The 9859-nt window shown below is 38.0% G+C and overlaps 1 protein-coding gene across 6 annotated transcripts in view; it reads right to left on the bottom strand.

The window, feature by feature from the left end:
* Positions 1-1171: 1171 nt before the first annotated feature.
* RIC1 (RIC1 homolog, RAB6A GEF complex partner 1) overlaps positions 1172-9859 on the bottom strand; it is a 49084-nt gene continuing 40396 nt past the window's right edge. For 3 of the 6 annotated variants that reach the window (XM_041711417.2, XM_030258846.4, XM_030258845.4), the window contains exons 20-26: positions 9403-9561; positions 9154-9287; positions 7893-8179; positions 6928-7122; positions 4983-5172; positions 4664-4852; positions 1172-4369 (exon numbers count right to left, since the gene is read on the bottom strand). In XM_041711417.2, coding sequence (XP_041567351.2) covers positions 4084-4369; positions 4664-4852; positions 4983-5172; positions 6928-7122; positions 7893-8179; positions 9154-9287; positions 9403-9561 — 1440 coding nt within the window. In that variant the 3' untranslated portion in view covers positions 1172-4083. Of the gene's footprint in view, positions 4370-4663; positions 4853-4982; positions 5199-6927; positions 7123-7892; positions 8180-9153; positions 9288-9402; positions 9562-9859 lie in introns of those variants that run through there. The other 3 variants (XM_002195147.6, XM_072922524.1, XM_030258847.4) reach the window with 3 other exon arrangements.

The following is a 9859-nucleotide window of genomic DNA, read 5'->3' as shown; positions in this document are numbered from 1 at the left end:
TTATTCTTTTGTATTTGTTGGATTATTTTGTGGGGTTTGGAGTTTTTTGGATAGGAAACAATAACTTGAAAAAAGGAAAGACTAGTTAGGTGCCCTGTGTCTTCTATGTAGTAGCTGTAGGCTCCAACTGTGGACTTTTAGAAGTCTTCTCTCAGTGCTTTCTGAATAAGTAAGCCCAAAGAGTTTTCCATTTCAGGGGCTATGTGATAAATAGAACACTCAACCAGTTTGTCTCTCTTTTGTCTGCTGAGACACTGGGATGACTTACACCACTCACCCTGTGCTGCCATTCCTGTCACTGCCTACTAGAGTACTTTGACAGTGTTCAGCTCTAGGATAGGAAGCTGATACAGTAGGTTGCAGCTGTTGCCTTTATGTTCCGTCTTACTTGTGGGAAATCCATCCTCCAGTTGAAGCCAGCCAGCCAGCTTATCACCCTCAGCAAGTTACCCTTCAGACACAGGCAACTTCTCCCTTCAGTTTATTGTGAAAAGGGCCTCCTTTGTGTACAAGGAGGTTCTGGCTAGATTATAAATTCAGGTATTTCTGCTTACTTAACAGTGGGTCTCAAACCTATAGCTTAGAGACACTGTGGCTTTAAAACCATTTGAACTGGTTTCTTTGACATAAAACATGCTGAGGAAAAATTAGCTTACCTGGATTGACAAAAGTGATAGTGAAAAATTACTTTCAGAAATGCAACTTGATTGAAGCAGTTTTGTAAGTATACCCAGCATGAAAGGATCTCATAGCAAGAAATATAGAGTATTATTCCTGTTTTTCTGAGACAGTTTTGCACAGGTGAGAAACAGATCAAGAAAATGTGATGATGTGCAAATTGTTGTGAAGGAGGAAATCTTACATCAGCCAGTTTTATGTGAGCTGGATACATAAAATGAAAAGAGTGTCAGCATGTTGGAAGTCCATAAAAATGTTTATCCTCAACTGGTTAAGTGGCCCGTTTTTCCTATTTTTAGTTAAATAGTGCACATCTGTAGATGATTAGATCTTTTGCAGAGGGTTAACCCTAGGTAGCAAGTAGGTACCTACCAAACTGCTGACACTCTCCTCTCAGCAGACCAGGAGGAGAAAATGGGATCAGAAAATTCATGGGTTGAGACAGGGACTCATTACTCATTACTCACTGGTCCCCACAACAGATTAAACAAACTGGCCTTGGAAAAATAATTTTATTACCAATTAAAATTAAAATATGATAACCAAATACTTCCCCCCAACCTCCGCTTCCTTCCCAGATTCACTCTTCTACATTCTCTCTCGCAGTGGTGTAGAAGAACTGGGGATGGTCAGTTAAGAGTCAAGTCGCGGTCAGTCTGTAACATTTACTCTCTGCTTCCTTCCTCTCCTCACTACTGCCCTGCTCCAGCATGCGGTCCACTCCATGGGATAGTCTCTCATAAACTGCTTCAAAGTGGATCCTTCTCTTGCTGGAGTGGACCTTCACGAAGAGATTGTTCCAGCATGGATCCCTGTGGTCCACAGTTCCTGCCAGAATCCTGCTCTTGTGTGGGCTCTTTGGGCTGCAACTTCCTTCAGGGCTCATCCATCCAGCTGCTTGTGGGTGCTCCAAGACTGCCACTGTGGGTATCTGCTCCAGCAGGCTCCACAGTGTGTTGCAGGTGTAGAGGCTGCTTCCCCATCATCTAAAAGGACTGAGCTGCCAAGCAGCACCACGGCAGTTAAGAGGCTAATGAGCAAGACTCTTGGTGTATCATTTAATGTGTGTGTTTACTTGCACAGAGCCACAGGCTGCAGGGAATCTCTGTTCCAGTGCCTTGAATACCACCTCCTTATCCTCCTTTACAGGCCTGGCTGCCTGCAAGACTCTTCCTCACCCTCTACAGCATTTTTTACTCCTTGTTAAATACATTATGGAGAGAAGGCACCAGGCTGTGTCTGCTGGAACTGGCTCTGTCTGATTTAGCCCCCCCCTTGCTACCAGACCCTTGCCACCTAAACCCACTACATCTCTTTCACAGCAGCAGGTGGATGTAACTTCGAAGATGCACTAATAAGGTAAAGGTTTGATTCCTTCCTGTAAAAAACAAGCCACAGGAGTATAAAAAAACAATTATATCAGGTGGTTTCTCTGAGAGCTTTGTCTCTCTAAGATGGCCTACCTGAATGTCTTGAAGTCAGAAATAGTTATTTTTCATAGGAGTAACTTCAAGTAAAGTTGAATACATTTGTCTTTTAATTACAGGTGTATAACAGCAGTGAAATCAAAATACAAAATTAGCACGTAAGATTTGCATAGAGATTAATTACTACTAAAGAAGTACAAACTTTTAAAATTTCACAACTAAAAAGCTTTACCTGCTAAACAACAGTAGCACAGTTGTATGATATGAATATTAAGAATGTTAATATATCAGTCAATGTATGTTTTACTTGCACAAATCCAAAACCTAAACAGCAGAATGCTGACCAGAATGGGCTTGGCTTATCATTACCACAGAACCACAGAAAAATATTAACTTGAAGTACAGTTTTTATTTAACATAGATTAAGCAGGTTTCTTTATAATAAAAAAGCTTTAAGTATTATCCCCTTAAAACAATAATGAATTTTGACGTCAGGTCACAACAGACTTGTAGGTATGATAGACATTATCTGTAACCAGTAGCTACGATGCAGAATAAGCTTAATGCTGGGACTCAGACTGAGTTTCTTTCCTCTAACTTCAGCCTCAAGTTTCAACTCTTAAAATGAAGTTCAAGTTGCATTCATTAATAGCTCCAGCTTTCCACGTAATACTCGCAATTATTGCACTTGTACTGGTTGTATTGGCTTAGGAAAGCCATTCTAAAGCAGTTTAATATATGTACATTTTAAAGCACTTGATCTTATCTACAAAGAAAATAAAGATGATGAAACTACAATTTATTTAAAACTTAATTGTGAATAGTGTTAATTTCAGAGTTTAAATGGATGTGCATTTAGTAACTACACTAGAAATGCAACAGATGCTGTAACTACCCTACGATGACTAGTTTGGTCCATGTCAGTAATCAAGTGATGTTATAAAAAATAAACTAGTTTATCATGTATAAAATGAGTAATGTTGCATTTTTGTTCAGATTGCACAGTACAAACAAGCTAATATCTAAATTAATACTGTTACAGGTAGTTATTACATAGGGACAGCAGCTAGAAAAAATAAGTACCTCAAAGCAACAGACTTCTGCAGCCAGGTTTTCATAACATTGTACGAAAGTTAAATATGTCTTAGAAGTATGCATATTATAAAATGTTTGAAAAATGTTTAAGTATGAGCTGTTAAGCTAGTTTTCCATAGCAAGAGTATATGATGATTATTTACATTTTAAAAATCCATTTATCAGAAAAGAATTTACAAAGAAATAAATAACCTTCAGCAGTCCCCTAACCCAACTACAAGATCTGTTAAGTGGCAGTAAAAAGCAGGTAAGCCACCTTGTTCAGTGTTAGGTCAGTAAAGTATGCCTCATCCAGAAAGAAGTGCAACTCTGCTTTAACTTTACTAGTCATCCAGAAACATGCAAATACACACAGGTACCTCCAAATATGGTACAGTCTTGAGTATTTGTACAAGATTATTCACAAAAACATACAATATATTTTACAGTTCTTTAATACAAAATATCAGTATCAAACCAATCCGAACTGCATTGATCAGACATTTATTAGGCAGGCAAGCTGCAAAGGAAACAGTTTTTATATTTAATCCCCTCTTCACCTTTTAAACTCGAGATATAAGTAGCTTCTTCAGAACGTGTTGGTGATGTAAAGGTACTGATGAACATTGGCTGAATTTGTCTCCATGTGTGTTCATTCTCCCACATATTTAAAGTATCAAAATGTAAAGCTGCAGTCTGGCCACTGCATCAAAAAAGAATCATGCCTCCTTTTGAAATTGTTATATGAAACTGATGTTTAGTTATCCCCACTAAAAATTTCAAAGATTGAAATATTAAAAAACCAAAACAAACAAAAAAAGAGTCAAATTCAAAACACAGAAGCAGATCTAAGAGCTGGTTAGCTTCCTTTCACACCTGAACAAATGGAGGTAGTTCCTTCCATTTAAGACACAACACAGTCGTAACTGCCTTCTTGGAATGAATCCTCATCCTCTGTCTTAGCCTTGTCCTCTTCATGTCTGCTTGCATTGCTGCTGCCAGCATCACTCAGAGGATTAGTGCCATGGCTACATGAAGTCCTGCTTTCCTCAGCTCTTGGGTTTGCTTGTTCAGGAGCCTTAGAAGGATTCACTGGCTGAAACGCTTCTGGTTGTACTTGCTCTTCTACTATTTCATTTAGTTTCTGGATCTGTGGTTTGATGATACTTAGAAATGGCTTGTACCCAGGGCTAGGAAGAGAATGAGACGGAACACCATTAATGAATTAAAATCAGTACTTCTGTCATGTGCCTGAAAAGCAGAAATGTTTATAAATAAAAGGGCAACCCTGATCAAACAATAGAAGTTGGAAAGCTGGTTGCTCTGGGTTTGTTTCAGTTTAGTTCATGTTTTGGGGTTTTTCCCAGTTTGATTACAACTTTCTGAAGTGAGGTTTCATCTAAGGCTACAGTAATAACTCAAAGTTACTTTTTAGGTAACAAACTACAGCTCAAATTAATATGACGGTGGACAGTAACACTTACCAATCCGTAGAGGCCCACTTGTCAACAGCATCTAGGCCAGTCTTGATATTCTGACAGATTTCTCCATCAATATCAGAGGACTGCATGATACTGAAAACCTGGTTGATAACTGAAGATTCTCTGAGAATAAGGCCTATGACAACACACCAATCCAGACATCCTGCTTCCATGAAGATATGTAGCAAGTACCTACATGGAAAGAAAGGCTGTTTATTTTTCTACTCCCAAGACAATAACTGCAGCGTGATTGTGTAGATTGTTTCTTTCTCCAAATACTGCATTGCCAGCAATTCTCAGTCTCAAAGGTGTCATTACTTACCGCAGCTGCACCTGTGACTTGTGTGGCCCTTTACTGGCCAGCTCTAGAGAGAGCTGCTCAAGCTCTGACTGAGTTAAACTTAGACTGGAGAAGTTTTCATCCACTATGGTCCAGTCTCCATCCACCATAGAACTTGTTTCAGTCAGGTCCGTTGCTGAACCAATGCTGCATTCATCACCTATCAAAAACACTCAGAAACATAAGGGAAAAAAGAAACTACTTACTTTAGTAAGACTCAGAATTACTGAAATACTTCCTATAAAAATTGACAAACAGTAATGCTTTACGGTGCATCACAGTTACTTCCGGCATATTGTCCATCTGGCTTCAGCATTCTTCTCACACTGGATGGTAGAACTAAAGTTGCATGAATGCAATAGTTTTTCTATCCAGTAAAAATAATTCAGGAGAATTATTATCAGTAAGGGATCCTAGATACGTGTTGGCAATAAAAGCACCTATAATACAGTATCTTTCATACTACAGTCTTAGAATTAAGTCTAGGAAGGGTTACAGTATGTCTAAAATTCTGCTTACTTAACCTTAAATTTTGTTAGAATGAAGTTTCAATATCAGATTATTTTCTTCACACAAAACCATGAAGATTTCAAACGCATTGTAATGTAAATACTAACAGCACAAATTACCAAAGGAAGTATTTCCAATAAAAAATGAAGAGCACATGCAGTAACACAATCTTCAAAGGAACAGTAACAACAAAGCAAAAACCATTACAATGGTGAGTCACAAAGACATGTACTCTTGAGAACGATTTCCATATTAAAGCAGACACATCTTCTCTAGGAAAATATTCAGGAAGTCAGAAAGTTATTTGGTTATCTTCTTGCCCATGAATACCAGTGCTGGATTAGTAATTTTTGAAATTTTTATTAGAATTCAGCTTGCAATGTTTTAAAGGCTATTAATTTTGTTTCTTTAGAAATAAACTGCTTCAAAATGCGTACCAAAGTCCACTGAACTAAAAGGTCTTCATCCAGCTCAGAAAAAAAACCCCACATAATACTTGTTTATAGAAAGAGCAGTAGTGGCAGACAGCAGTAAAATCAGTGCAATGGAAAGAGATACCTATATTCTTGCAGTCTCCAGATTTAAAAACCAAGAGAAACAGGAGTGAAAATAAAATGAGACTGTGCCCAAGCAGACAGAGAGGACCTCCAAATGCTCTGAATCTCACAGAAGGCTCTACAGTTGTAAAAATTAAGAAATCGTGGTTCACATTAGGTACTTAGACCTTTGCCCTAATGGAGTGGAAATCACATGATTCAGACACTGTTGGGAATGTTGCTCTATGCTCAAGGACAAGAGGAAGTCCACAAAATTTTAGAAAGACTAGAATGGTCTGACAAACTTTTTTCATCTCATTCTGTGTTCAGAAGAAATACATACAAAGTACAATTTCTATTTTAGTAAACTCATACACTGCAGCTTTAAAAAAGCAATTTACATAAAGCCATAGGAAAAATACAATTATATGGATCTCTAATTTCCTCAACTTCCTCAATAACGTATCTAATATCACTCTTAAGAAACCCAAAAGCACAAAGTTCATGCGATTAGAGCTGTTCCAACCCCTGCAAGAGGCTGAGAAGAAGGCTATGCAAGAGACAAAGAAACAAAAAGCCACAACATAGGACACTCTTCCTATCCAGACTGAAAAAATACTGGACTTTGAGTTATCATCATAGGTAGAAACTTCAGCAAACATCTATTTCATATTCAGCTTCATGTACTTAAAAGATGTACAGCATGGACATTACCTTTCTGTTGTAAAAAAGTCAGTTCACTTCTCAGTAAAGCCTTTCGTTTTTCCTGAATTTTTATCAGTGGTTGAGAAGTTATAATACAGCAGTAACACACAAATATCAAAATATGAGCACACATTTAACATATTTCCAATGAGCAGACAGAAGGAAGAGTGACTAACCTTTACTTAGCAAAGGAGAAAGGAATGCATCTTGCATGTGTGGTCCATGGGATGAAACAGTGTCCATCTCTCTCTGAGAGGAGCTGATAGTACCAAGCCAGCTGCGACTGCGAGGTGTGGTTGAAATCCCTGTGTCCATTTCCATGTTTACAAAGGTGTCAGCAGACTGAGATTTTAGTATTTGCTCCCCCACAGCTAAAAAAAAAATCAAAACACACCATAGAAAAATCATGTAAGTATCCAGAAGGAAATTTAGAGAGTTCTCTCCAGGCATTTCAAGGAAGCTAAAACTTGCATCTAAGTCAATATTCAGGGGACCAAGGAAATTCAAGGGAATGCAGCAAGTTGAGGCATTTCAGGAATTACTGACCAGCTTTTATGTGAGCACTGGCATGAAAGAAGTATGATGTACTAAAGTGTTAGCATCAACAGAAGTAAATAATGATGCTGGTAGTAAGAAGAGGAAGACTTGACAGCAATGTCAACCTTGCCATAGGGAGATAAGGTAACAAATGTTAACTTTGCTGTAAGGAGGTAACTGGGAGATCAGTAACATAAAGGAGGTTTACAGAAGTCTTCAAAGTTCTCACCATCTAACAAAGTAAATGCCAAATATTAGGAACATTACTATTTAATTTTAGAACAGTTAATCAAAAGCTCATCTAGAGACTACAAAAAAATTTGTTTTAGTAATTTTCTGCAAAATTTACATTGAAGCAATTTCCATGTTGAGTTCAGCATCTACACTGATTACCAATTCAGTACACCCAGGAAAACAGGACATCTCAACAGACATGGTAATCACACAAGAGATACTGTCTATGCTAAACAAAATCTCTTAAAAAAATACACTCTCTGTGAGAAAGCTGTGCAGGTGGCAAGCCTCAGACAGAGGCAGATTCACAGATGTAGCATTGCAGGAGGGAAAGCTGAGGGAAATCTGTCAAACTCCGATGTTACTGTACCTGTCTTATACTTTCCATTCTTGAAAGGTGAATTAATGGATGAAGCCGGTATAACTGGAAATGGCCAGAGGAAATCCTTGTGTAGCTTTTTCAAAGCACACACAAAATCCTCCACACGGGCAGCTCTGGCTCGCTCCTTGCACAACCAGCCGATCAGCTCAAAGCCCAGCTGTGCAGCAAAGCAGCCAAGGTCTTTCAGCTTGATTTCCTCCAGCAGACGTCGAGCATGCCGCCAGAGCATCATGTCAATGTACATGTTCTCAGCACAGTCACTGTCTTTACTCCACCTACACATAGAACAGCCAAGTGAATGCTGATAAAGGTGAGTCACAAAGGCCACAACTGCAGAACATCAAGTCACCAGAGTAGTAAAAGGGGTGCTTTCTATGTAAACAGCAGAAGCAGTTTCCATCATCCCTTGCTGTTTATATTCTCTAATAGATCCCACTGCCTCAACGGGTAGGTGTAATAAAGGATTTAAGTTACAACAGCAGCAGTTTTTATAGAGCATTAAACTAGTACCAATACAGAAAAAAGTAAAGTAAGACAGATAAAAGGCAGATGACATTGCAAGGTTTAGAGAAATAGTCAAGTATTGGCCTAGAACCCTTCCTATCAAAACATTTAGGACAGTATTTTCTATTAAAAATTACTAATTCAGAATTTATACAAGGATGGTTTTAGAAATCAGGATGGGGAAAAATGCCAAAGCAAAGATAATAATGAATTTCAGTTCAACACTACTTCTGAACTGTAATACCTACCAATATCAAGTCAGTATACAGCAGCTTTAGAGGAGTTCATCCCAAGACATAAAAGATTCTATTTGTAGCTTAGAAACACGGTGCCAGATCAAGATGTGAGCAGAGCAGTACACTGTGATGCTGTGAACTGTGCACTGTTCAAAATGTATTTTCAGCAAAACAGGTCCTTTTAATATGAGGCACATCGTCTCACTAGCTACTTAAATTACTACACATGTAATGCGCACCACATCCAGTGGTTTCAGAGTATTTGGTCAGCAGTATCTATGTAAGCATGCCTGTACATACATACAAACACACATACATAAATTTACATGTGTGAGAATATATTTTCCCAAAAATGTTATGAGACACAAACAGTACAAAAGATGTGAAATTATAAATGCAGAAGATGTAGAAGGAGATCATGACAAATCTCATATAATTTATTTCTATAACTTAAATTGGTAAGACAGTTAGTCCTCAACCTAATAAAGTGGGGAAGGAGAGGACATTACCTTTTTACAGATGGGCCAGAGGGCATACTCAGTGTTTTTGTCAGATTAAATTTGCTATGGAGATTCTCTGCTGATTGGGATAAACTAATGCTGCGATGCCTGAAGAATTCAAAACCACCACTTGAACTAGGTTCCTAAAACCAAGAAAATCAAAACGTACACTGAAAGAACCAAACATGATATATAACATGAAGATTAATCATACAAGGCTTGATGCACAGTATTTACTTTTCTTTTCTCATCACAAACCTGAGTTGTTGGTGTAGCTGGGGGTGTTTCTGTTTCTCCAGAGCCAATGGCTTTAAGAAATCTAATCATATGACGACAGAGATCCCACTTTCCCTGCTCTAAGGCAGTATTAAATAGGAGAGTAGCATGTTGTCTGCTAACTGCTGGAACTTCCATATTCTGCAAGCAACAAAGCATAATTAAGTGCTTTACTTTTACTACAAAGCATCAGAAATTCTACTAAGTCAAGCCACACTGCTTCACATTTGAGTATACTGAAGACTATAAACAGTAAATTTTACACTATAATTTTCCTATTTAAAACAGCAAACTAATACTTACACTGCATTATCTTACCACCCTTCATAACTGGACATGTAATACCAACAGGAAACTGTTAAAAACCTGTTGAACACGCACAACTGTGATATGACATTATTTTTAAAATACTGCAATATTAGTAAGTATCAGTACTCTT

The sequence above is a fragment of the Taeniopygia guttata genome, chromosome Z (assembly GCF_048771995.1).
Source record: "Taeniopygia guttata chromosome Z, bTaeGut7.mat, whole genome shotgun sequence".
Classification (NCBI taxonomy): domain Eukaryota; kingdom Metazoa; phylum Chordata; class Aves; order Passeriformes; family Estrildidae; genus Taeniopygia; species Taeniopygia guttata.
Note: the sequence above shows the minus strand (reverse complement) of the source record. Positions and strands in the feature narration are given on the sequence as shown.